Source organism: Penicillium roqueforti, assembly GCF_015533775.1.
Source record: "Penicillium roqueforti strain LCP96 04111 chromosome Unknown scaffold_13, whole genome shotgun sequence".
Taxonomy (NCBI): domain Eukaryota; kingdom Fungi; phylum Ascomycota; class Eurotiomycetes; order Eurotiales; family Aspergillaceae; genus Penicillium; species Penicillium roqueforti.
This window is the reverse complement of record NW_024067577.1, coordinates 119163-144925: the sequence shown is the minus strand read 5'-3', so window position 1 is coordinate 144925 and position 25763 is coordinate 119163. Positions and strand designations below refer to the sequence as shown.

Here is a 25763-nt window from a genome sequence, read left to right as displayed (position 1 = left end):
GACCCTTCGCCGTCAACATAAAGGAGTGAAATTATAGTACCGGATATCTTGTGCGATTCAAACACTTTCCTTTGATGCGCTCTTTGGACCGCGCCGTGCAATTCTAGAAGTCCACTAGACTAAAGAACGATAGTTTATAGAGGCCAAGGCTACATAATTTGATACAAAGCGACTGTCCACCGCATATTCCATTTGACTATCCGGAACCGTCGTAACAAGTTAACGGCACATAAACAGATGTCTTCTATTCTATATTTTCTCGAATTATTTGAATAAAAATGACCATGCCTCGATCCAACCCTACATCCGGAAGACACCAAACCTGGTCTGCACATCCGGCTCAGCCTTGCCACCGAGCGCAGCTGTCAGACCCAACCCCAGCATTTTCCTCGTCTCAGACGGCGGGATGATACCATCATCCCACAAACGAGCCGAGGAAAACGTCGCTTCAGATTCACGGTCGATGCGGTCTTTCAAAGCCGGATCAGCGGTTCGTCCAACAGCCTCCATAACGGCCGAGAGTTGTTCAGAGCCCATAACGCCGATCTTCGCATTAGGCCACATAAAGAGAAGACGAGGTGAGTAGGCACGACCACTAGAGCAATATCAGTTAGAGAAGAACTACTACAGAAAGCCTAAGGAGAAAGAAAGAAACATACCACATCCCGTAATTACCAGCACCAGCACTGGACCCAAATACAACAGTGAACTTGGGGACATCGGCACACGCGACCGCAGTGACAAGCTTAGCACCGTTCTTCGCGATGCCGCCCTTCTCGGCATCAGCGCCGACCATAAAACCGGAGATATTCTGCAAGAAGACAAGCGGGATCCGCCGCTGAGCGCAAAGCTCAATAAAGTGCGCTCCCTTCAGCGAGGACTCGGAGAACAAGATTCCATTATTAGCAACTATGCCGACACGGTGGCCGTGGATGCGGGCAAAGCCCGTTACCAGGGTCGAGCCATAGTCGCGCTTGAACTCGGCGAATTCACTCCCATCGACAATCCGCGCGATGACCTCGTGGACAGGGATCTGGCGTCGGAGATTGGTGCCAACGATTCCGTTTAGCTCATTAGGGTCGTATAGCGGTTCTTTCACGACATGCGAATCTCCATTGCCGTTTTCCAGCCGGAGCGGAGTGGGCGTGATAGGGTAGTTGAGGTTCGCGACGGAGCGGCGAGCAAGGACTAGAGCGTGGGCATCGTCGACAGCCAGGTAGTCGGTAACACCGGAGATGCTCGAATGCAGCTGACCGCCACCCAGGTCCTCGGCGGAAACCTCCTCGCCCGTCGCGGCCTTGACGAGAGGCGGGCCTGCTAGGAAGATAGTACCCTGGTTCTCGACGATGATGGTCTCGTCGCTCATGGCAGGCACGTATGCACCACCGGCCGTGCAGGGACCCATGACAACGGAGAGCTGTGGGATACCGAGGGCGCTCATGCGGGCCTGGTTGAAGAAGATCCGGCCGAAGTGATCGCGGTCTGGGAACACATCTGCCTGATGAGGCAGGTTTGCACCACCAGAGTCAACGAGGTAAATACAGGGGAGGCGGTTCTCCTGCGCAATCGCCTGTGCGCGGAGGTGCTTCTTCACTGTGACGGGGTAGTAGGTGCCGCCCTTGACGGTGCTGTCGTTAGCAACGATCATGCAGTTGACACCCTCGACCATCCCAATTCCGGTGATGATCCCGCCCGCTGGAACATCCTCGCTGTAGACACCGTGTCCCGCGAGTGCGGATAGCTCTAGGAAGGAGGTGCCTGGGTCGACTAGGGCGGAGATCCGGTCTCTTGGGAGCATTTTGCCGCGGGCGATGTGCTTCTCGCGCGCTTTGTCATTTCCTCCGCGTGCAATTTTTGTGTGTAGACTGTTCATCTGGTCGAGGAGTTTTTGCATTTGTTCGCTGTTTTCGCGGTACTCCTGTGAGGAGGTGTCCACTGCTGTGGGGAGGACTGAGAGGGCTGAGGCATGGTGAGGATGTGTATAACTTGCTACTGTTCTATAAGCTGGTCGTGTAATGTTTGTTGACTGGCGGAATGAGTTGAGACATTTCCGTGGTCCGAGTCGGCAACCCCAGGTTTGGAGGACGAGCGGGGACGGGACACGCATTGCGGGGAAAAGTGTGGAGTAGCTGATTCTGAGAAGAGGATGGCAGAGCTCAGCCCAAGTCAAACTGAAGAGGGAATTATAGGTATATTAGGAGTTCCCCGGAGTATTCAAAGACATACGAACAGGAAACAGCAGGAGAGAAGCGAAAAGGCACAAAGCGGGCCACAAAGCTGGGGTCGCCTCAAATGCGGAGATGCGACGATTGCCGCATATACCCGAGGGCCATGAGAATGCTGAGAAACAACAGAAAGATGCTGAGCAATTGGTGAGGGAGAGAGAGCATAGAATATAAGAACGAATTAGTTTGAAATCAAGGAGCTTATAGAGAGGTTCTAGTATCTGAAATCCAAAAGCATCACTCGTTACAAGGTGGGAAACTCATAGTATAACAAGTGTCTGAGCCTGAATGCGCCGAGGAACTACCGATCCCCCTTGCACACACATCTTTAAAAGGTCCACTTCCCCAAAGACACTTCTTCCCCGGAATTTGCATTCTACATTTTCTCATATAACCATGGCGTCCCTAACCCTCCCTCTCCTTCGCACCTCAACACGCGCGGTACGGCTAACCCGCATCCCCGCACTTACCCCGTATTTCCGCTCTATCTCAACAAAACACCCCACGGGCTTTGTACCTCCGTCCGAGAGTGATCTCCTAGAGCTGCGGGAGCGCGTGCAAGATTTCACAAGTACATTATCTATGCTCTAACCCAAGTCGCACTTCTAACCTTGCTGTAGGGCGTGAGATCCCAGCCGATGTTGCTGCACGGACAGATGAACAGAATGAGTTCCCAGCGGAAATGTGGAAGAAGATGGGTGATGCTGGGTATGGTTCTCTCAAATGGTTGACTCTCTTCTTTGTGAAGGGAGTGTGTTATACAGCGCATACTAACATATATCAAGGTTCCTCGGTGTCACAGCGGACGAGGAGTACGGTGGCCTGGGTATGGGCTACCAGGCACACTGCGTGGTGATGGAGGAGATCAGTCGAGCATCCGGTATGTCTTCCAGTATATGGCTGAGGGGAACATTGATCTGACCTCGATTCTGGATAAAAGGAAGCATCGGTCTCTCTTATGCCGCCCACTCCCAGCTCTGTGTGAACCAGCTCTCCCTCAATGGCTCGACGGAACAAAAAGAGCGCATTCTTCCCGGTCTCCTATCAGGCGAGAAGGTCGGTGCTCTTGCCATGTCGGAGCATTCAGCTGGCTCCGATGTAGTCAGCATGAAGACCACGGCGAAGGAAGTTGATGGAGGCTGGCTCTTGAATGGAACTAAGATGTGGATTACGAACGTAAGTAGTTTGGGGATATAGAGGGGCTTCGAAGTTCCGATCACATTGCTCACACCTTCTTACAGGGCCCCGATGCCGATTACATTGTCGTGTACGCTAAGACAGCGCCTGAACTAGGCTCCAAAGGTATCACAGCATTCATAGTTGAGAAGACCTTCAAGGGCTTCTCATGCGCACGCAAGCTAGACAAGTTGGGTATGCGTGGCTCTAACACAGGCGAACTCATCTTTGAGGATGTTTTCGTTCCCCGGGAGAACGTCCTGGGTGAGTTAAATCGCGGTGTCCGCGTCTTGATGGAGGGTCTGGACTTGGAGCGACTCGTCCTGAGTGCAGGACCATTAGGGTGAGCCATCCAATACCCCAGCACAACTCTCGTATTCTAACACTCCCCAGAATCATGCAAGCTGCGCTTGACCTCGTCCTTCCTTACACACACGTGCGCAAGCAATTCGGTGCACCGATCGCCCACAACCAGCTGGTCCAGGGCAAGCTAGCGGACATGTACACTAAGCTGGCTGCCTCGCGTGCGTACACATATGTTACGGCACGGCATGTAGACAACGCCGCCGTGGAACCTAGCGAGATGGCCGTGCGCACTCATGACTGCGCCGGTGCAATCCTCTACGCCGCCGAACGTGCGACTGAATGCACGCTCGATGCCATCCAACTCATGGGAGGAACCGGCTATATCAACGAGATTCCTGCTGGGCGCCTTCTCCGGGATGCGAAGCTGTATGAGATTGGCGCTGGTACAAGCGAGATCCGCAGAATGGTCATTGGCCGCGCATTCAACAAGGAGTATGCTTAAGCAAGAGAATTATACACAAATTATCATTTGGGCAATGCCATCTCTTTAGAAGACTATATGCAGATTCATTTCATTTATTGTACATGTTGTAAATAGCCATACATCCGAAATTATTAACATGACCGTCCTAGTTCTTCTGCCTGGTCGACCTGCGTATCGGCGGTGTCGCACCACACTTTGTAGCCCTGTCATCACCGCCCTTCCGCACCTCAACCCTCTTCTGTGGAGGCAACGCCGATTGATCGTCAGTGTCATCCTTCAGCGCAACCGCCTTCCGCTTCCACCCCCTCTTCAACGGAATCACGACCTTCGGCGGCGAAGACAGTTTCAGCGAGCGGAAAGAGTCCGGGTCCGGGTCCGAAGTTGTATTCGACGCATCCCCAGCATCCCCATCATCAACACCCGAGGCATTCGACGAGACATCATCCGACATCTCGTCCTCGCTATCAGACTCGTCGTCCGCGCCATCAGATTCATCGTCAGCTAGCGACGAATCGACGGGCTTAGATTCAACCACGTGTCGCCCTTTCAACCGCGACCTATCCAGTGCCGGCTGGGAAAATTTGAAGACTTCCCGCCAGTTCTCTAGAAGCGCGACTTTCTCGCCCGTGTCCGGTTCGTACAAAATGGCGACATCCTGGTCCCGGTCCAGCGCGGGTGTTTTCCACACCACGCCCTGGAAGGAGGCGACATCCGGCATCAGGGTGGATTTCGTCGGCGGGATTCGGGCGATGTGGCCTTTTGGGCGGGAAGGTGTCTTCGTTCGTCGTGATGTTGTCGCTGCGATCTCGGTTCTTTTCTTTCTCTCTGCGCTTTGTTCGACCGTTGCGTCATCATCGTGGTAATCGTCTGAATAATAGTCCCAGTCACTGAAGTATTCTTCGACGTCGATCCCTGGGTCTTCATATAGCGCGGCTTCGTAGTGTGAGGAAGCGGCGAGGTCGTCCTAGATAAGCAAATTTTTGGTTAAGGTCTGAATTGACGCTGTTTTTCTCGCGCAGCACTGATGGCAGAGTCGGACGAGGTGTTTTAGATTGAACTTACGACCATGTCTGGGACTAAATCCTCGTACATGTATTCGTCCTCAAATTCATAGTACTCATCGTCGTCGGACATCTCGTAGTGGATACCGGAAAAAAAGTTGAAGGGGATCGAGTGGCGAGGGTTTCGAGGGGGCGCTGGTTAAATGAATGACAAGACTTCAACGAACGTAAGTCAAGTACAGATATGTAGAGCACACGCAAAACGAGGATGCACGGCTGACGTGATGGAGGGAAGATCGAACTGATCGTGCATTGAAGGAGATGGCAATCCTGCTAACATAAGCCTTGGCGTTTCTCCAGATCTACATCGCATTTACCCTATACAACATAGGCTCTGTGTTGCGTTCTGTCTTTGAGAGGGAGAGTCTTGAATACGTAGAAGACGACGAAGACGGAGAAAGTGGTTTCTGTTCAATGAGTATTGAAATAGGGGATTGTTAGTTACAGGGAATTCCCTCATTGCTAATTCGACCCTCTGCCTGATTCTGCCTTATTCTATCCTACATAGAAGGCATCACTTTAAATCTACCAGATAGTTATGAAAACCCTGCAATTTGATCAGAAAAAACGTGTACTTTATCTCATACCTACATGTTTCCCTTGATGATGATAGAACAGTTGTTGAAAAAGTTGTTGACGATGAAGTAGTTGATATGATAAAGTGACTTAATTTTGTTAGTGGTTTATATACAAATTGTAGGTATCTACCGTCTTGCTAATGGGGTCGAGTCAGCAATGAGCTGTAACAATCCCCTTGAAATATGTGTAGAGTAGAGGATATGGACTCTGCTAAATACATAATCTAAGAGAGTAGGGCAGTGTGACATGCCAATTCAATCCAAGGGAAAAGATTGCATTGGATTCAGAATTCTAAGTACAGAGGAAGAAAGAAAAAGGAAAACTACGTGCGCGTTCTCGCGACTGGGTTTTATGTGACCTCGCTTACTGAATCGCGAAGGAACGACTCTGTCCCATTGTTCCTTCCTATTTCAGTGAGTACGAGCACGGCAGTCGAGGATCAGGAAGGGCAAGTGCCCTGATCGTCACAGGCAGTTCACGGCCTGGAAACAAGGCATCAATGCAGCTTTTCGTAAAGACATGCTTCTCTTCTTTGTTTTTGTTTCGTTCTAGACTTGCTTTTGGGTTTTCTTTAGCTTTTCTCACATGAGATGGCAGTGTGGTCTGTATGCACTTTTGACTTCGCCTTCCGTTCTGTATACAACAGCGGCCAGCTATTATACCAAAAATGCAAGTGATTTTTAGGATTCAGTCATCAAATAACTTCGTCCGCTTTCCATTTACGGTGTCGCAAGTGTTCAGGTGATATTCTCAAATGTACTAGCCCATTCAATGGACCAGAAGTACTATGTCTTTGTACGATATACACTTCCCTCATGCGGACCGGACATCTAAACTTTCATTTCACAGGACGTACGTCGATTACTTGATTGGATATCGGACACTATCGAGGTTTACGTCACACTAAGCTATATATATCAGTCCTTCCCCTCTCCCCTCTGCTTTTTTTCTTTTCTTCTACAACCATCCCACACGGTGTGCTACGACGGGCCCCCCGTTATTCGTCCCAGTTGGGACTCCCACCTGTTGAAGAGCATTGAATTTAACAAATCCACTGAATTATTCTGGGAGAAACTACCTGTGTGCTTTGAATTTTGAAAGCCTCGTCACCTTAGTGCTTGGGTAGGGGTTAAGGGCCCTAGCCTTTATTCAAGTGCTAAGCATCCGCAACTTGCAATATCTGGGTTTGATGTCCTCAGCGAAGACTGCGGCGCCTGTGGTCTTTGCTGGTGGCTGATAACTTGGATTCTAACTCTCTCTCATCTTTGCCGTGTTTGGGGAGAGATCTAGGGCCCGGGTCTCTATCCAAACATCGAGCATTCGCATTCTTGATACCCGGGTTGATGTACTGGGTGAGGACTGCGGCGCCTGTGGTCCTCATTTGGGACAGATAACTTGGGCTCTAAAAATCTCCTGGTGATTGATACTATTTCTATTTTTGAGACTTTAATGTATAGAAAAAATCCCGCAGCTGAAGTGGACATCGTGTGGAACTGGTTCATTGAACGTCCATAGAAGTCTCTCTCATCCCCATCCATATCGGCGGTTTTTCCCATAGGACGGGCAACTATATTGAACATTCTTGGTGAACACTTCACGTTCAACCGGGAGCTTTTCCCACGTGGTTTTCTCCCGGTTGGGCATTCACCACGGTGTCATTGACACCAAATTGTTACTACAATACACAACCACTTGAGGCACTCTTTCCAGCTAGGAAGCTTTCCCCATGCGGGTTTTTCTCCTGGTTGGTTTTGATGAGGCCTCAGCTCTACGACAGCTCAAGACAATCTCTTGACAATGTCTCGACACTGCCGTCTGGAAATGTAAAAAAATGTTGGAAATCGCACCGGTCGAACCTGAAGAAGAAAATGGGCGTGGCAACCGTGCCACCCGATGAGTCCCGAGGAACAAAAGGACTCAATTGATTGCCCATTCATCGAACGAACCCCGAATAAGAAGATTTGTATGGGTTGCCATGCCACCATTTTACCATTGAACCGACTCCGAAGAAGAGAACGGGCATGGCAACCCATACCACCCAATGAGTCAAACAGAAGGACTCAACTGCCCATCGGACGAAAGAAAAACATCCAATCGGACAATCATTTGAATATCAACAACACCGAAAACAATATCAACCATATCAATATCAACACCAATATCATACCGCCAACATAAATATCCAAAATCGACAAAAACCAACGAACAACCGGCACAACCAACAAACCAAACGACTTTGGGCAATTCATTCAATCAAAAATCAAAAATTAAAAAAAAAAACGATATCGAAAGACAACAAAACAAGGGAGGAAATTCAAGGGAAAACAAAGGAAACGAGCGGAAATTGGATTCAATATATGTACGAGGCACTCTTTCCAGCTGGTTGTATTTATCCCACGGGGTTTTCTTCCAGCTGGTTTTAACGAGGCCTCGAATTGATGTCGGAGGAGATGAATATTGAGTTATACTTGTTGTATTGGATGATGGAAACTGAACTTCAATGTATGGAGGGTGGTGTTGCTGGGTAGTCCGAGGGAGGGCATGGCACCTCTCTTTCGGACTGTTCAGTGGCTAACTCAAGGGCTTATTTATATAGTTGTTGCTGGACAGGCCGGGGGAGGGCATGGCACCTCTCTTCTGGGCTGTCCAGTGACCCAACACAATCAAATTACGAATATCATTTTGATTCTTGATGTATTGCAGATATTGCAGTATACTATGTACTACAGACAGACAATCTTCATACGACTGATCCCTATCTTGGCGTGCAATAGGAGATGTGTCTTGTTCGAATATATTTGTGTAATGTAATAACTAGTCGTAGTCATAAATTTCGGATCTCGTGATGTCTTCCAATCAAATGTTGCAGTAAAGTTCCCAAATACCTGAGTATCCCAACCAATCCAAGAACGCCTCATTGAGTCCTTGTCGCAGAAGTTCATCTCCCATATAGTACTTTCTTGTCTTCTCCCGCACAGCAGTCCCAAGAGAGCTCTGAAGGGGTTTCCCTAAGCGAATTGTTTCCGTGGATCTCATGAGGTCTTTCCAATAGATACTCTCAGGCTGCCAACGTCGTTCCTCGTCCGCCGCTGATGCAAGTCTCTCAAATCCCGGTAGTGATTGAACAGTCTCCCAGATTCTAGGTGCATCGTAGTATGACGGCCTGCCATAGTTTCTCAAAACTCGCTGAGTATACTCAGGTTCAACCATCTGTCGAGAGGTTCGTCGTAAATAATCAATCTGCTGGTCTATAAGGCTTTGTATATCCTTTCTCTCTTTGGCAGGCTCTTCGTCTTTCTCCATCTCGTCAAGATAATGGGTGAGCTCGTCCCTTAATTTTCGCAAGCGGTATTGTGTCCATTCAGGATAGAGAGAGGTTGTATCCGCATAAGGGCGGACGTTGGTAATATAGCTGGAGTCGTAAACGTTTGGCATTGTAGAACGGTATGAAGTAATAGTCGATATGCGCTCCTTGACGCCTTTCGCCCGGGCAGCCAGATGACAGACTTCGCCGCCTTGAAGCATGACAGCATGCCCAATTTGGGGGCCCTCAACCTTCAATGGCTTGGTTAGCAGAGGAATTTTAGTTTCAGTAAGTATATTTCTTACACACCTTCTGTACTTCCCCGTCTCCCTTCTTGATATATGTCTCGCCTCCGATCATACCCTCAGTGTCGCTCAGCATCAATACACAAACGTAAGGATACGAGTCATAGCTTTGAGCCAGTTAGTCTCGTCAGTGCTACAAGCAAGGCGGCCAGGGTATGAACTTACTGCCACGGAATGATGGCACTTGCATCTTTCAAAGGGTCGTAAGTTCGGTCTTCGAGACTCAACTCGAGTTTTTCTACCGCCGGCTCAGCTTTGAGATTACTGGCCATTTCTGCAATGGTAGTGCCTTCAACTTGGATATTAGTGTGCCCTATTTCCGTTGGCATCACCACCTCCAGAGGTACACCGACTGCTTCAGACACAATCCTCATTGTCTCGGGGTGCCTCCAAAAGTCATTGACAAACTTTGACTGTTTCACCGCGTCGCGGAGGACTAAAGTCCCCGGAAATGGCGAGCTGGCACATTTGTCTATGACATTCTTTTGGAATAGCGCTCTCCGGTAGGCTTTGACACCCTCGGCAGACAATAATGGGAATGGAACTGTTCCTGCAATTGGCGATGCGGTTGGGCTCTGGCTTAAAAGCAATTCTTGCATTGTAAATCTTTTTGAAGGTGGGGTGTAGTTGAGGTGCACCTGTTTGATGAGAACTTAGAGGTGGTCTTTCGGTTAAGCGTCGATATTTCTCTAGATGTACATACTTTCGGATCGAATACCTCTTCCTTGATGTCCTTGACGGGGGTTTGGGAAGAGTTCCAGATATATTGCTTCAGCACGCTGAAAGGATTCATCATGGGCATAATATGTTGACAACCCAAACAAGGTAATTGAAATTACTGTTAGGTTTCAAATTTAAAAACAAGAATTATGGTCTACGAGCGTGAAAGACATGATTGAACCCAAGCACTTTCTTTAATAGTCGGTGAAACTAAAGTTATAGTTGCAAAGTACTCGTCTCGGCTTAGATTGACTCACATGGGCAATGCGCTACAGCCCAGATAAGGTATTCCTATCCAGGAAGGTCTGTCCGGGGCATATCATCGGGATTGTCACCGAGATCACATTAACATTATAGGACCGCATGTCCAAGTTTGAATGCTTGCTGTCCTTTCTAAGGCATGAGCTGGCAATCGAGATTGCCCCCGTGAGCTGTGGCTATACTACCATTCCACAACCCTGCAGGACGAGAGATAGATCGACTGATCTTTATATCTCCCGAATATGATCTAAATACTTATCGCAGTCTTCCTTTTGGTCTATCTGCTTAAGGTTAGCTTGGCAGATAAGTTGGAAGCCCAAGACTCGTCAGTTGGTGTATCACGGACGGGAGCCGAGACTACTAATACCCCATAGTTTGATGAGGTTGAAGCGTGGGGGTAAGATAAAGAAAGTAGAGAGGTATGGTGTTTGGTATTTTCCAATACACCTAGCATAGAGACCTATAGACGTGTACTGTTCTCGATAAAGGTCCTTGGCGTTACCCTTTGTCTTGAATGTAATGGCCTCGACCACTAGGACTATTCGGATTTCTGCTGAACAGATTATATATATACCGCCATATCTATAAAAGGAGAGCTATGTAGATGTCCGCAATAGCCCAGCTAGAGCCTGTGGCTCGAACACGAGGGATTGCGATCGTTCATGCAGCGTATAAAGCGGAGGTGAAAGCACTGAGGCTCAGTACATAAGTCTATGTCGCCTTCGTACCTCGTCCGATGATGAGAGTTCCGTATCCTCTTCTAGGTTGACAACTTAGACACGGTCAGTTTTCCCTATCTGCTTCAGAACCAAGCTTACACAAAGTAGAATATCTTGGGGATTGTTACAAGGACCCCATTGCTAATTCGGCCTCCTGTCTGATTTTTCAGTATCCTGTCTTACTAATCAACCATCAATTTTGCTAGACTTGATTCTGCACTTTTGTCAAAAAACCCTACATTCTGATCAGAAAAAACGTGTATATTATCTCATGCCTACATTTTTTAATCCCTTGATGATGCTAGAGCAGTTTTTGGGGTAGTTTTTGGAGTAGTTTTTGAAGCAGTTTAGTTGTTGACGATGTGATAAAAGTGACTTAGTTTTGTTAGTGGTTTATATACATGCTGTAGGTATCTACCGGAGTTCGACACAAAGTCGGTGTGGAGGTCGGTAAGCCGAATACTGAAAAATCAGGCAGGGAGGGGTCCCTGTAACAACCCCCATATCCCATATCTTCACCAACACATATTGCTAGACGAAATCAACATGAAGGCTTTCATTGGAAACCTCGCTACATTCAATGTGGCAGATCCAAATAATACAAGAAGTGAGAGGAATATATATGCCATTGAACCGCCGTACGTATTGGAAAGCCAGTATGGATTTCAACAAAGTGCACTTCCATAATTGCTGCTCTACGCGTTGATCTCCGCGCCCTTGGCTAATAGTAGCTCCACAACCTCTTTGTGACCGCAAGCGGAAGCCGCCTGGAATGAACTTCCATATAAGCCTCCCTGCGCGTTGATCTCCGCGCCCTTAGCTAATAGAAGCTCCACGACCTCTTTGTGACCGCAAGCAGAAGCCGCCTGGAGTGCACTTCCATAAAAGCCACCCTGTGTATTAATCTCTGCGCCATGAGCTAATAGCAGCTCCACAATCTCTTTATGACCATTAGCGGAGGCCGCCTGGAGTGCATTTCCATCTAAGCCGCCCTGAGCGTTGACATCGATCTCCGCGCCATTGGCTAATAGCAGCTCGACCATCTCTTTATGACCATTAGAGGAAGCCGCCTGGAGTGCACCTCCATATAAGCCACCCTGCGTCCTGATATCCGCACCATTGGCTAATAGCAGCTCCGCAATCTCTGTATGACCATTAACGGAAGCCGCCTGGAGTACGCTCCCATAAAAGCCGCCCTGCGTATTGGTCTCCGCACCATTGGCTAATAGCAGCTCCGCAATCTCTGTATGACCACTAACGGAAGCCGCCTGGAGTGCGCTTCCATAAGAGCCCTGCGTATTGACCCCCGCGCCATTGGCTAATAGTAGCCCCATGATCTCTTTATGGCCGCCAGAGGAAGCCGCCTCGAGTGCATTTCCGTAAATGCCACCCTGTGCGTTGATTTCCGCGCCATGGGCTAACAGTAGCTCCACAATCTCTATGTAACCTCTATCAGAAGCCGCCTGGAGTGCACTTCCATAATTGTCAATCTGCGCGTTGACATCCGCGCCTTTAGCCAATAGGAGTTGTGCTGTTTGTTGGAGACCGAAGGACGATGCGTAGTATAGTGGAGTTGCCAGGATGTGGGGTCGTCCATATGACCGCCGGTAATAAATCGACTCAAAGAGCTCACCCCAAGCTTGATTTTCTTGAAGGAAAAACTCCATGACGCTTTTCTGGACTTCGTTCTCTGTCTCCGCAGGCCGTGCATGATCCATCCAATGCTGGGCCGAGTACCGCGCCAACGGAAACTTTGCCTCGATTTGCTCCACTGATGATTGCCCATCTAGAAACGACAAGAATGATAGACACAACAGCGCCATGTTCGCGTGTGAATGTTGCATACTCAGCCGCCCCTTCCACTTTCCACTCCGAGGAGGGTTGATGAGAAAATCTCTGGCTGTCTGATGGATAAAAAACAACTTAGAATCGTACACATTGATGAAGAGACCGCAAAGATTTTCCACAACGCCTTTGAAGTTATCTCTCGGCCAAGAATCTTTCTGGAGATCGTCGTAAGAACTAAAAGTGCCCTTTCTCAAAGCCATCGTTAAGGCTATGTTGGCTTCGTCAAGTGATAGAGGTCGTGATGCAGCTAAGACAATTTGAAGGAGATTTTCTGTCTGGAGCTTTTCCCCGCTCCGATCCAGAATCTTCTCATACGCTTCTGAGACCTTAGAAGGCAGCCCAGAGAATAGTTCTTTCATATCGGACAGTCGACCATACTCACTCCGGCTATGCTCAATAATATCGAAAGTGAGATGTAGCCAGAGGTAAGTACGATTCTCCATGCTCTTGAGTTGATCTGAAATCATTTGACGGTCGCTCTCTAGGAGGTTTTGGGCGAGGTTTTGTAGTCTAGCATCGATGACCAGATCTATATCGTTGCTGATTTCGGCGGTCTTTTCATCTCCGTCCAAGCGCACACAAGTTGTTGTATCAGGGAAATCTTGGAACGATGCCTCCAGGTGATCATAAGGGCGACCAGTGATCAGAAACTTCAGTTTCGAGGTTAAAGATGAAACTTGGGGCTCGGAGTAAAGCTCCCTTAGTTTGCGGATCAATTGCCGACTGCTATGATCATTGCATTCATCCAGGGCATCAAGGACACAAACTATCTCTCCAACCTCTGGCGAGCTGACGCATTGGATGAACAGACGCCACAGCTCAGAGAAGTTCTGTACTAGATTTGGGCCGTGATTTTTGTGGCTGGGCATTGCATTTTGGATCAGTGTGCCCGTCGAATCGTGGGTGAAAAGTTGGTGAAGCAATGCGCACAAAGCATCAGTGGCTGACACGCGGCGCTCATCCCCATCTTTGAAAAAGAAATAGCAGACAGTAGATGTCGAAATATTCGTAGAAAGCCGATTCTCGTCAATGAGAGCCCGTGACAACACCGACTTTCCACAGCCAGGCCCAGCGGAAATCCACAGAAGACTGGAGCGGTCGTTATCCCGCCAGTTTCGAAGTACGTCACCCTGTAAGAACCAATCGCATGTCCCTGGGATTCTCAGTGGGTTATAATTCTTGCCATCCTCGTAGTCGGACGCAAGTGCTTGAAGAAACCCTCGCTCGTTCTGGTCTTTATAATTCTTCTGGTTCCGACTCGTGTCCGCTTTTAGGACATCCAAAATGCCATCAAGAATAACCCGAGACTCTTTAATCTCCAGTAATTGACGATCTCGATGACGGCGAACCTCCCCAAGTTTGAGGGGGGAGACATAGCTCCTACAGTTATCGCTCAATTGTTCGATTGTTAATCTTATTTTTCCCCAATTGCTTTCACCCGTCATGTTCTCCCATGCGCGAGAGACTTGAGCTTTTGAGAAATGACAGATAGCACGTGCTTGGTATTCGAGTATAAAAGAGTAGACCTTAGCAAGGGGTTGGATGAGAGCTTGATACTCTTCCCCATCCTTGGACTGCAAGTATGTCTTCTCGCAGATATCCCAGTAGATCTGAACATGATCAATGGAATCGAAGCCTTCAAGCATCGCAAGATTGCTAGTGGTACTGCTTGTGAGAAGCTGTCTGGGTCAGCCTTGGCTAGATAATAGGAGGATTGCTTGGCTTACAGGTAAGAGCAGCGAAACGCCAGCCCACGCCAATGCTGCATATGGCTGGGTGCTAACGGCTTTCTTCACGGCTGGTTCGGCCCAGAGGAGAAACTTAACTAGTTTTTCGGCTTGCTCTCGTATCTTCACCTCCTTTCCCACTAGTGAGACTCGCCACTGCTTCTGGTCCCGAACTTCCAGCAGCTGCTTTATCACCCGCTCAACTGAGTGTGGATTTGAGAGATTTATGTGCTCTGAGTTCTCGGGTTGCGCTAGGCTCAAATGAGTCTGATAATCTTTTACCAACTCGGGCTCTCGAGCCTGCAAGAGTTTATATGCCCGGGCCCAGGTGTCTTCGGTCGTAGGAGAAGATGATGGACCGGGTATGAAATTTTCGGGCTGCACGTCGGTCGTTTCCAGCGAGAGGGGCTCGAAAAGACTTGAGACCGGCATGGTATTGGAAGTCACCAAAGCAGGTTTGGAGAGCTTGTCGGGATTTCCAGTAAGGCCATCTGAAGGCTGTACATAGTTTACCATAGAAGGCTCGGACGTGTTTGACTCTGCGGTCGGAGAGACGACAAGGGCACCTCCACGTGTTCTATCGGGTTTCTCCTTCTTTCTCCATTTCGCTAGCTTCGCCGCCAGTTTGTTGGTCATCTTTGTACTTTTACCCATTTTCCGGTCTGGGTCTTCCATTTTTGAAGATTTATGATCCAGTGGATACTGGGCTTTCCCGAAAATGATGTTTTGCAAGCAAACAATCTGCAGGGGAGATGCGATGTGGTTAAAGGATGGCGGGGCTGAGTTTGAAGCCCAAGATCGAGGGAGAGGAGTCAGCAAAATCTTTTAAGCCACGACGCTTAGCAAAATACAGCTGAAACCCACTATTCTGTAGTGGTAGTTCTTTTTCTTCGAACTGCCGCAATTTTATCTCATCATTTTGGCTGATACTGATGTATATTGCTACATTGCATCAATAAGCTCTAGGTTAGGCCTTCGCAGTGGCGCAAAGTTAATATAATTACTATATACCTGACAGCATGAATACAAGCTTAACAGATGTTATATAATTTTGACCTTATCCTGTAAAGCGACCGTGATTCGACTGTCTGGGTTCCCCAGCGGTCCCTGAATAACATAGGATAAACAGAAGGGAGGGAAACGCATCATCGTATTCGCACAACATACCTATATGTAGTTAACAGGCACCATTCCTATCTGGGAAGGTCTGTCCGGGACATATCACCATGATTACAAGGTATGAGCTGGCAATCAAGGTCGCCTCGTGGGCTTGCTTTATTCCATACCCTTATAGGATAAGAGATAGATTTGCCGCCGTTATTCCAAGGTTTTAAGGTTGTATCTCCCGATATGTAATCGGAAGGCTTATCGCAGTCATATTTTCACTTTACCAAGTTTGGGAGATTTGGCTCGATAGATAATTTGAAGCGTGGAACTTGTTAGTTGGCACCACGGGAGCCGAGATAGGAAGTCCACTAAACCATAAGATAAAATCACTGTTCGGAGGAACCATTTGACAAGGGTGAAGCGTAATGTTGAAGCCGGGAGTAATGAGGAGAACTGGGAGAAGGTACGGAGGGGTATTTTCCAATACCCAGCGGGTATATGAGTCTCACGTGATCCACCCCGGAATCCCCAGTTTCCCCATGGGGTAGTCAACAATATGGTAGTATCACTCTTTCTTCACTTGATGAGCAGCTACGGTGTTTTTTATTCACTCGATCAGCTATGAAGGACCTTTTCAGATATCTACTAGTACTAGTACTGGGTGGAAGACCCACGAGGCCTCGTGACCATCCATGCATCTCCCAATACGGCTGATTATGTTATACCCTCGGCTTTCCCCGCAATCTCGCTTTGCATCGGCTCAACAGGAGCTTCTCCAAATCCTTGACATTTTCCCATTCTCTACTTTGTCCCTTCAAAGCACCTTGATTATGCTTACATTGTGATTTGAATTACGCTCTGAAAAGGCCTTATTACAGCTGAAAAGGCTGTTCTCCCATCGTCATGACCCTCTCATCCCTTCTCCGCATTGTTCCCCGCTTAACCCCGACCGCGACTCGCGGAACATCGCGAGCTGTATCATCGACCACTAACACACCAAATACAATCAAATCGTTAGATTCAATTCTTATAGCCAATCGAGGAGAAATTGCCTTGTATGTTGGGCACTGAATCATGTGCAATTTCTGGTGCTAACTTCGATATGCTAGACGAGTTGGACGCACTGCCGCGGAACGTGGGATCCGCGTAACAACACTCTACACCGACCCGGACAGCCGATCACAACATGCCTTGAGCTCCCCCTTCGCCTTTAATTTGGGCTCGGTTTCGGCGTACCTCGATGGTGATAGAATTATTGAGATTGCAAAGAGAGAAGGGTGTCAAGCGATCCACCCTGGCTATGGCTTTGTAAGTCGGCTGTGCATATTTACATTCTAGATGGAATACTAACTTGAGCTTGTTATGCAGTTGAGTGAGAACTCTGCATTTGCGCAAAAATGTACCGAGGCCGGGTTGGTCTTCATCGGCCCACCGTATAAGGCCATTGAGGATATGGGTGATAAGAGGTACGCTCATTGCGTTATTTGAATATTCACTATGCTTACCAGGCGTGTCCTACCAGTCGTTCCAAAGAGATTATGACAGCTGCTGGTGTACCATGCGTCCCAGGCTATCATGGCCAAAATCAAGACCCTGCGTTTCTCGAGGAGCAGGCGGACAAGATCACGTATCCAGTGCTCATCAAAGCCGTCAAAGGAGGTGGTGGAAAGGGCATGCGTATCGCCAGTTCCAAAGCGGTGTTTCAAGCTCAGCTTGAGTCGGCTAAGTCAGAGGCCATGAGCTCGTTTGGAGATGATAATGTGCTGGTGGAGAAGTATATCACCACACCGCGGCACATTGAAGTACAGGTATTTGCCGACAAGCATGGTAACTCCGTTGCACTAGGAGAGCGAGATTGCAGTATTCAACGGAGGCACCAGAAGGTTCTAGAGGAATCTCCGGCGCCTCATCTCCCTGATGCAACTAGAAAGGACCTCTGGGCAAAGGCACGGTCAGCTGCAGAGGCTGTCGGCTACGAAGGTGCCGGTACAGTGGAGTTCATTTTTGATAATGACTCGGGGGATTTCTATTTTATGGAAATGAACACCCGTCTCCAGGTTGAGCATCCCGTGACTGAAATGGTCACTGGAGAGGATCTTGTCCACTGGCAGATTCTGGTGGCTGAAGGAGCCAAGCTGCCCCTTACGCAAGAAGAAGTGGAAGAGCGTATCGCCAAGAGTGGCCATGGCATCGAGGCCCGAATCTACGCCGAAAACCCAGAACAGGGATTTATCCCTGACTCGGGGCGTTTACTCCATGTGCGAACGCCGGCTACTTCGAAGGACATCCGCATTGACGCAGGATTTGTGGAAGGAGACGATGTCTCGGCCCACTATGATCCCATGATCTCCAAGCTTATCGTGCGCGGTGAAACCCGTGAGGAGGCTCTCCGCAAGCTAGCTGCTGCTTTGGAAGAATATGAGATCGCGGGACCCGTGACCAACATAGAGTTCCTAAAAGCCATCTGCAAGAGCCCGGATTTCATCGCTGGTGAGGTCGAGACCGGCTACATTGAGAAGCACCGTGACGAGCTCTTTCCCCCAAAGACCACCGAGGAGGAAGTGCTGGCGCAAGTCGCATTGGCATGTCTACATCGCGACGCCACGTCAGGGGCACGATCCTCAGCAGGGGTTGCAGGCTCAACGGTCGGGTTCACTCCTAGTTACCAAGAGCGACAGTTGTCATTTACCGAGACCGGCGGCCCAGGGTCTACCGACGGCTCCACGTTCAGTGTGCGAGTACAGCAGACAGCAGATGACACATTCAACGTGGAGGTTGGCGGACGAGTTTTCGAGCAGGTGGTGAGCCACATGGATCCAGCGTCGCACATTGTCACGTCGTTTTTCCCGCACACCCGGTTAGATACAACAGTAATTCGAGACGAGGATACTATTATCGCATTCCAGCGTGGGACTCAGTACCGACTCACGGTGCCCCGGGCTAAGTGGATGGAGAAGGCATTGGGACTGAAGGATGTGACAAACAGCGTCCTGGCCCCGATGCCGTGTAAAGTGCTGCGGGTGGAGGTGCAGGCGGGAGATGTGGTGGAGAAAGACCAGCCGTTGGTTGTCATCGAGAGCATGAAGATGGAGACGGTGATTCGCAGTCCCCAACGGGGAACCATTGCACGGGTCGTGCACAAAAGAGGAGTAAGTCATGCGCCTTTCCCCTGACCAGACTTTCCTGGACTTTCCTGGACCCCCATGACATCTTTTTTGTTTCGTTTGAATATGTTTAGCGTTTTTAATTCACCCCCTTGAACTCCAAAACCCCCAGAGAAATGTGACTCGAGAACAGCTGACCAACATGTGCCTTGCAGGATCAATGCAAAAGCGGAACACCGCTGGTGGAATTCGCCGAATCCGAATAGAGCGAGACTTTTGTTATAGAGGTACAAGTTTCAGCATGGGGATACCTCCCAAAATTAACACAAATATGGAGTTCACACTATCAATTTCGATTTCGCCTTACAATTACAGAGAATCGAAAACAACATTTTAGGCTCGGAGGATAGTGAGAGAAAAAGCTGCACCCTACGTATATCAGATGATAATCCGAAAGCTGCATCCAAGCACTTCATTGGCGTGCGGTAAAATGCGGCCGAAACGAAACTGACTGGTTTTAGCAAATAGGCAAAAGTCCGTGTAGCTCTTCCATCGTTATGATCAAGTTCTAAGGGATTTGAATGAGAATAACATTAGAGAGCATACGTAGTACTTGAATAATAATAGTAAACAAAAGTACTAAATTGGTGACATCATAGTCTCCCATCTAGCTTTCTATATTCTTTAGAGCTACAATTGGAGTAAATAAACAAATAAAACAAAGCTTGAGACTAAAATAGGCAGTCAATAGCCCTCCGATATCCTTTGGCTTTTTTTCACCGCAAGTGTCTCAATTCTTAGCCCTTGGGCTCTGAGAAAAATAAAATGCAAATGAGGTCCGATGACCTGATGACCTGATGACCTGCTTTGTTTGATACGTCCACCTTCCCCTGGATGTCTAGACCGTTTTTCCTCCCCAACATTATTCTCCCGTACATTATACGTCGCGTCCCCCCCAACCGTATACCTCTACAGCTCTATTGTGCATTGGAGCTATAACCTTCAAAATGTTCAAGCCGGCAGTCGCACGCGATGCCATCAAGGCCGCCCGTCCTGTATTAGCAGCCGCCCGTCCAGCGATGGGCCTCACACGTCCTCTCTCATACACCGCCTCACTGGGAAAGAAGAAGAGCGATGACCCTGCAAAAGACCCCATCCTCTCTGCTACAAATAAGGCTCCCGAGGGTGCTGCTAGTGATAAGGAGGGCAGATTTGCTCGCACTGATGAAAGCGTACAAATCGAATACCCTCCCGACAACGAGATGCCCACTCAGCCCGTGGCTCAGGGACGCGGTGGCATGCATTTCAAGCGTACTTTGGCCCAGTTCTCACTTGAGAAGAAAGTCAGCGTGGTGACTGGTGGTGCTCGTGGCTTGGGTCTAGTCATGGGCCAAGGCCTCGTTGCTTCCGGCTCGGATTTGGCCATCATTGATCTTAATAGTAAGTTCCTACGACCACTACAGATAACCGGAACAAGCGACTTATCCTAACACATACCCCAGAGGACGAAGCCGAGGCCGCAGTTGCCTCATTGATCGAGCAGTTCCACAAGGAGAATCCCGGTGTGGAAGAGTCAGTTTATTATCATACCATTCCAGCTCGCCGCAGTGGCTAATTCCAAACAGTATGCCCAAGGTCACCGCCCATTATGCCGACGTCGCTAACCCCGACTCTGTGAGCAATGCGATGGCCGAAGTCCTGGCCAAGCACAGCAAGATCGATAACCTGGTCACGTCGGCCGGCTTCACCGAGAACTTCGAGGCCATCAACTACCCCTTCGACCGTATGCAGAAGCTGTGGGGTGTCAATGTCGACGGCACATACCTTTTCGCCATTAATGTTGCTAAGCACCTGATGGAGCGGAAGGCGCCCGGGAGCATCGTCATGATCGGCTCCATGTCCGGCGCTATCGTTAATGTTCCCCAGCCCCAGGCTCCGTACAACGCCGCGAAGGCTGCTGTACGCCACCTTGCTGCTTCGCTCGCTGTGGAGTGGGCCAGTCATAATATCCGTGTTAACTGCATTAGCCCTGGCTATATGCTCACTGCTCTGTGAGTAACTCTTACATGGACGACGAGATACATTTGAGCAGACCTCCGGAAGAAATTGTTGCTGATGTCTTTCTTCGTCATTCAGAACTCGCAAGATCCTCGAGGAGAACCCCAAGCTTCGCGACCAGTGGATCTCCCTCATTCCTGCCGGCAAGATGGGTACACCGGAGGACCTGATGGGTGCTGTGACCTTCCTGCTCAGCGATGCCTCCAAGTACGTCACTGGGGCGGATCTCCGCGTTGACGGAGGCTATACCGTAACCTGAGCATGTTATCTGCGCACTATTAAATCTCTTACATGATGCTAGCTTTTATTTGACACGGATATGAATCCGATATAGACCGGTCATATTTTACGGCATGAGTTGCGGGATAATTTGGTCACGTATGTTGTGTTTTGCGGGATACTCTTTTCTAAGAGTCTATTGAACTTTTGTGGGGGAGCCTATCACATTACATAGCTCCCCACAAAAAGAGCTTGAACACGCTGGTCTAGACCCCTGAGTCCTACCGAAAAAGGAAATCTGAGACACCCCCTGCCTAAATAGGCAATTAGCTGTGGAATAAAATTAGCGTATTATTGTTTGCTTTGTTTGTTCTTGCTTGGTCACGCATGGCCGGGCACCAGGGCAACTCCTCTCTCTTCTCTTCTCATCATGTTTAGTATTTTGATTTGACTACACTCTTTTTGGTTGTTGAAGACCAAAAACATAATTTTGTTAAATTGAAATTGAAAATAATACTGTGTCAAACCGGTTACCATAGTACGCATGCTGCCAAGCAAGGGATAAGGAGAACAATATCACTTAAACAACATCCGAAGACATATTTCTTGCGAACATTTCGTTAACTCATGTACATTACCTTTAGCCTTACCATTCCGAATATTGCGAATTCTCACGTACCTCCTCTACGCAATGCCCTCAAACAACGAGCAGCTTCAGCCAATCACCTGTCAGTTTCCGGAGACACCTTCCATCACTGGCGAACTTCTAAGCCATATTCTTCAAACTATATTGTATCCTCACACTTGCTTGGTCCTATATTCTTTCCGCCCGTTTGTTGGAACTTCAAAAGCACGATGGAGCCGAGCTTGTTTACACTAGCTCAACGGCAAACCCTCGCGCGGTCGATGGGGTGGATAGAGACGAGGTAAAGCGTGCACCACCAATTGAAGTTCACATCGGGGAAGCCGAAAGCAACGTTGCTCGATGGTGGATGGCTATACAAGCCCCCAAGCATGGATGGAAAGCGGTCTTGACCAAAAGAAACGATAATGTCTACCTGGCACCTTGGTCTATTGACTTAGGCGAGGATGAACTATTCGAAATTCTATGGCAAGGCATAGGGACTTCTGCGCCAGAATTCGCCGATTGTTTTCCACTTTCCTCTGGAGAGGCCTTGATGGCCCTGTCTGAGTTTTGCCTACTGCATGGTCTTGGAGATCAATTTTTTGGCGCTTTTGCAGCAGCGTTGACATTTCCGACGAATCAACATTACAAACGCAGGATTGAGTTGCCATCTCCAACCATTGTACTTGGCAGGGTAGAATTCATTTCGGATAAGGCATTGGGGAACGAATATATTGCCCTTGGTGATGATCTTGCCTATTATATGGCCCTAAGCTGCAACCCTAGCGTCGTGATGTCAAGTCTTTCCGGATCATTTTGGGAGCCTGGGGTTCCCTGCAACCTTGTTAGTTCTTGGCTGCATCCGGTTGTGGAAGAATTGCCAACGAGATCGGAACTAGCAGAGGCACCAGGTCCCTAGTTGAATTGATCACTTTGATGTGCGGAATACGCCGTCCGAGCCTTTCTGCTCTTTGAGTAGGAGCTGCACTGAGTGGACTTGTTCCAAAGGTTATTTACCTTGCTAAAAGTGGAACGCCTCCTCTAGATCCGAGTGGGTTTCCGTGGACATCCTCCGCACAGAATTTTATGGACTTTGCAGGATCAGGTCCATATTTTGCTTGTGACGAGTTTAGGGAATATGCAATCAAAAGAGCCAATGTCTGGAGACTCTTATGTCTTCCTGTCACGGAGGATGATGGGCTGCACTACAATAGTCTCTCATTTTCGCCCTGGCCCCCGATAGGGCAAACAAAGGAGAAGAACTGTGCTTTACGGACATAAAAACATAAGAAATACTCGAGGCACACTCTGGCCTATCTTGAGAGGGTTTCGGCTTCATAATCCCACCATTCCATACCCAGATCAGTCTAACGTGTCACCGATGAACTCCAGCTTTTCTCAGTTAAATACTCCTCCTTCTTTAACGCAGGATACATTACGTGAAGCCTCGTTAGAGATTTTTCGATGGTTGTTAGCAAATCATGAAGGAAAACCATCCTCTGAGCCTATATATAAGGACTCTTAGATAGCAGGATGCGACGACACCGACGAGTCGGATGCAGAGGTGGAAAGCATTGCCAACAATGACCTTGATGCCTCCCATACAGGTTCTCCACTGGGTAGTGCCGGCGCCAACCCGATTATGCATAAGGCAATGGGTTGATGATATTTCTAGTCCTGATTTACCAGATTATGAAGTTTCACACGAGACTTCATATTTATTATCTGGGACTAGATCGGCCGAGAATCGGATGCTCGCCCGAGTTAGTACAAGTGCCGGAGCACGGAGTACATAAGATGACATTTAACGGACTACAAGTCAGTTTGGTTAGTCTATCGTGTGGATTACAGTGTTGTATTTGTCTACTCCGCATTGAGCGGGAAATTCAACAGAAGTGTGGCTTGTTCTTATACTTTTCAAAATGTTGAAGGTCAACTCCGTAGCTCCGTAGTTCCACAACAGGTAGCTAGTTATTCTCCCCTCAATGCGCTATATTCAGTGGTCTGTAGGGCAGCTAAAAACATACTCGAACATAGTCGAACGAAAACAATGGTCTCTAGAACTAGGACATTGCATAGTAGTGAATGTTAGAAAAGACACAGCGTCATTATCCACACCCATTATCACCTCATTAATCCAAAACATAATTTTTCCATAGCTCGGTGCTGATTTCCTGTTAAAGCCTCAAATGGACAATTTCCCGTCTTGGCTACTTCGTCGATCTCTTGTCATCTCCGACTCGTACCACTTCTGCGCTCCGTGCCGAACCCACTTGATCCCTCAGAGCTAAAGTCCTTCCACAACAATGTAGATAAAAACCCCTCTTTGTTAGTTGAAATCCCATTCCTATAATTTCTCTAAATTATTCTGTACCATGCGTTTCAATCCTACATTGAGCCTGGCCATGGTGGCCAGCGCCACAGCCGCCCAATTGACAACCCAACTATTCAACTTCACCAGCTCAATCAACATCGAAAACAGCCAGCTCCGGCCCAACGGCCATCTCCTCCTCACAACATTCTACGAAGCCCATCTCTACACAATCAACCCGCTCGCCCGCAATCCCCAAGCCGAGCTAGTCGCCGCGCTCCCCGGCGCCACAGCTCTAACCGGCATTGCAGCCGTCGGCCACGACAAGTATGCCGTCGTAGGCGGAGTCCGGGGCTCATACCACTACGACAACGAAACCATCTACACTGTCGACTTTAGCAAGAATGCCACAAACCCCACCATCCAGACCGTCGCGCACATCCCGGACGCCGATATGCTAAACGGCATGGCCTCAATGCCGTCGCAGCCGCATATTCTCCTGATCGCGGACGCGCGGTTGGGATCCATATTCCGCGTCGACATCACTACCGGTGTCTCGAAGGTTGTGTTGAAGAACGACGCCCTGGCCGCGCCTGCGAACTCGTCCATGCCCATCGGCATCAATGGTCTGCAGGTTGTCGGAGGTAATGTGTACTTCACCAATAGTGCGCTTAATATATTCGCCCGGGTGGCTGTCAGCGAAGACGGGGGGACTTTCGGTCGTATTCAGGTCATTGCGCAGTTGGTGCGCGAGGCCGGCGATACGGATTCGGATTGGGATGATTTTGCGATTGATGCTAGTGGTAATGCTTATGTGGCGCAGCCGTCTAATGCCATTGCTAAGATCACGCCGGATGGAACGCAGAGTGTCGTTGCTGGTGGGGGTGATAGCTTGGCTTTTATTGGCCCTACTTCTGTGCAGATCGTGCCGGGTGGGAAATTGGCTTATGTTACTACTCGTGGAGGTGACCAGGGGGGTGTCTCTTATGGTGGGCAGGTTGTTGCGCTTCGGCTTCGCGAGTAGATAGTGCAGGGACCGAGATGTGTATGCATTTGTATCTAGACGCTCCGGATTATGCTATTTAATCCATTTATAATACCCCTGCCAGATCTGAGACGCTTCGAAGGTTATATTTATCTATTGAGTGAGATGTTAAGACTAAAAGTAAACGTAGACGGACGATGATTAGGACGTGTCAACTTAGTGGCATGTTCATCGCATAGTAAATCTCTATGAAAATATAGATTATGACCACCTTATAATGTATGATAAATTGAAGATATTCGAGCACAATTTTTTGATTAGATCTTCTAGATCGTTTGCAGAAACCCGGAGAAAATACAAACCCAATTACAGCCTCCCCCGCATAGTTGAAAGATGTTCCCTATTGGATGTACCGAATGAAGGGGCATGTGGGTGTGAATGTCACCTCGGCAAAGCTCCTTGATTTGCTCTGATTATTTTCTCCAGGTCGTATTTGGGGTGTTCTGTGTCATATTTAGGAAGTTGGCCGTCAATAGGGCTGTACATCCCTGCTTGCGAAAGGACGCGCAATTGGAATGTAACGATGACGCTTTTTTATTTTTTATGTTTTAGTCTTTTTTTAGTGAGTAGTTAGTAAGT

The 25763-nt window shown here is 48.6% G+C and overlaps 8 protein-coding genes across 8 annotated transcripts; 4 read left to right on the top strand and 4 right to left on the bottom strand.

The window, feature by feature from the left end:
- Positions 1 to 300: 300 nt before the first annotated feature.
- LCP9604111_5448 (putative 3-methylcrotonyl-CoA carboxylase, beta subunit (MccB)) lies at positions 301 to 2107 on the bottom strand (the record flags this gene model as incomplete). The annotated part of the gene is made up of 2 exons (XM_039073259.1): positions 301 to 595; positions 660 to 2107. 2 exons carry the CDS (start codon positions 2105 to 2107, stop codon positions 301 to 303), a joined length of 1743 nt encoding a protein of 580 aa, XP_038928410.1.
- A 514-nt stretch (positions 2108 to 2621) lies between these two features.
- Positions 2622 to 4209, top strand: LCP9604111_5447 (uncharacterized protein; the record flags this gene model as incomplete). Its single annotated transcript, XM_039073258.1, has 6 exons — positions 2622 to 2796; positions 2846 to 2933; positions 3011 to 3105; positions 3166 to 3401; positions 3467 to 3744; positions 3795 to 4209. 6 exons carry the CDS (start codon positions 2622 to 2624, stop codon positions 4207 to 4209), a joined length of 1287 nt encoding a protein of 428 aa, XP_038928409.1.
- A 127-nt stretch (positions 4210 to 4336) lies between these two features.
- Positions 4337 to 5325, bottom strand: LCP9604111_5446 (uncharacterized protein; the record flags this gene model as incomplete). Its single annotated transcript, XM_039073257.1, has 2 exons — positions 4337 to 5155; positions 5254 to 5325. The coding sequence occupies 2 exons, from the start codon at positions 5323 to 5325 to the stop codon at positions 4337 to 4339; spliced, it is 891 nt and encodes a 296-aa protein (XP_038928408.1).
- Positions 5326 to 8687: 3362 nt separating this feature from the next.
- Positions 8688 to 10233, bottom strand: LCP9604111_5445 (uncharacterized protein; the record flags this gene model as incomplete). Its single annotated transcript, XM_039073256.1, has 4 exons — positions 8688 to 9386; positions 9445 to 9547; positions 9606 to 10078; positions 10144 to 10233. 4 exons carry the CDS (start codon positions 10231 to 10233, stop codon positions 8688 to 8690), a joined length of 1365 nt encoding a protein of 454 aa, XP_038928407.1.
- A 1602-nt stretch (positions 10234 to 11835) lies between these two features.
- LCP9604111_5444 (uncharacterized protein) lies at positions 11836 to 15390 on the bottom strand (the record flags this gene model as incomplete). The annotated part of the gene is made up of 2 exons (XM_039073255.1): positions 11836 to 14667; positions 14716 to 15390. 2 exons carry the CDS (start codon positions 15388 to 15390, stop codon positions 11836 to 11838), a joined length of 3507 nt encoding a protein of 1168 aa, XP_038928406.1.
- Positions 15391 to 16725: 1335 nt separating this feature from the next.
- LCP9604111_5443 (acetyl/propionyl/methylcrotonyl-CoA carboxylase subunit alpha) lies at positions 16726 to 19192 on the top strand (the record flags this gene model as incomplete). The annotated part of the gene is made up of 5 exons (XM_039073254.1): positions 16726 to 16877; positions 16932 to 17130; positions 17191 to 17288; positions 17345 to 18971; positions 19142 to 19192. 5 exons carry the CDS (start codon positions 16726 to 16728, stop codon positions 19190 to 19192), a joined length of 2127 nt encoding a protein of 708 aa, XP_038928405.1.
- A 741-nt stretch (positions 19193 to 19933) lies between these two features.
- On the top strand, positions 19934 to 21243 carry LCP9604111_5442 (uncharacterized protein; the record flags this gene model as incomplete). Its single annotated transcript, XM_039073253.1, has 4 exons — positions 19934 to 20366; positions 20429 to 20498; positions 20552 to 20977; positions 21063 to 21243. 4 exons carry the CDS (start codon positions 19934 to 19936, stop codon positions 21241 to 21243), a joined length of 1110 nt encoding a protein of 369 aa, XP_038928404.1.
- Positions 21244 to 24203: 2960 nt separating this feature from the next.
- Positions 24204 to 25163, top strand: LCP9604111_5441 (uncharacterized protein; the record flags this gene model as incomplete). The annotated part of the gene is made up of 1 exon (XM_039073252.1): positions 24204 to 25163. One exon carries the CDS (start codon positions 24204 to 24206, stop codon positions 25161 to 25163), a length of 960 nt encoding a protein of 319 aa, XP_038928403.1.
- Positions 25164 to 25763: the final 600 nt, after the last annotated feature.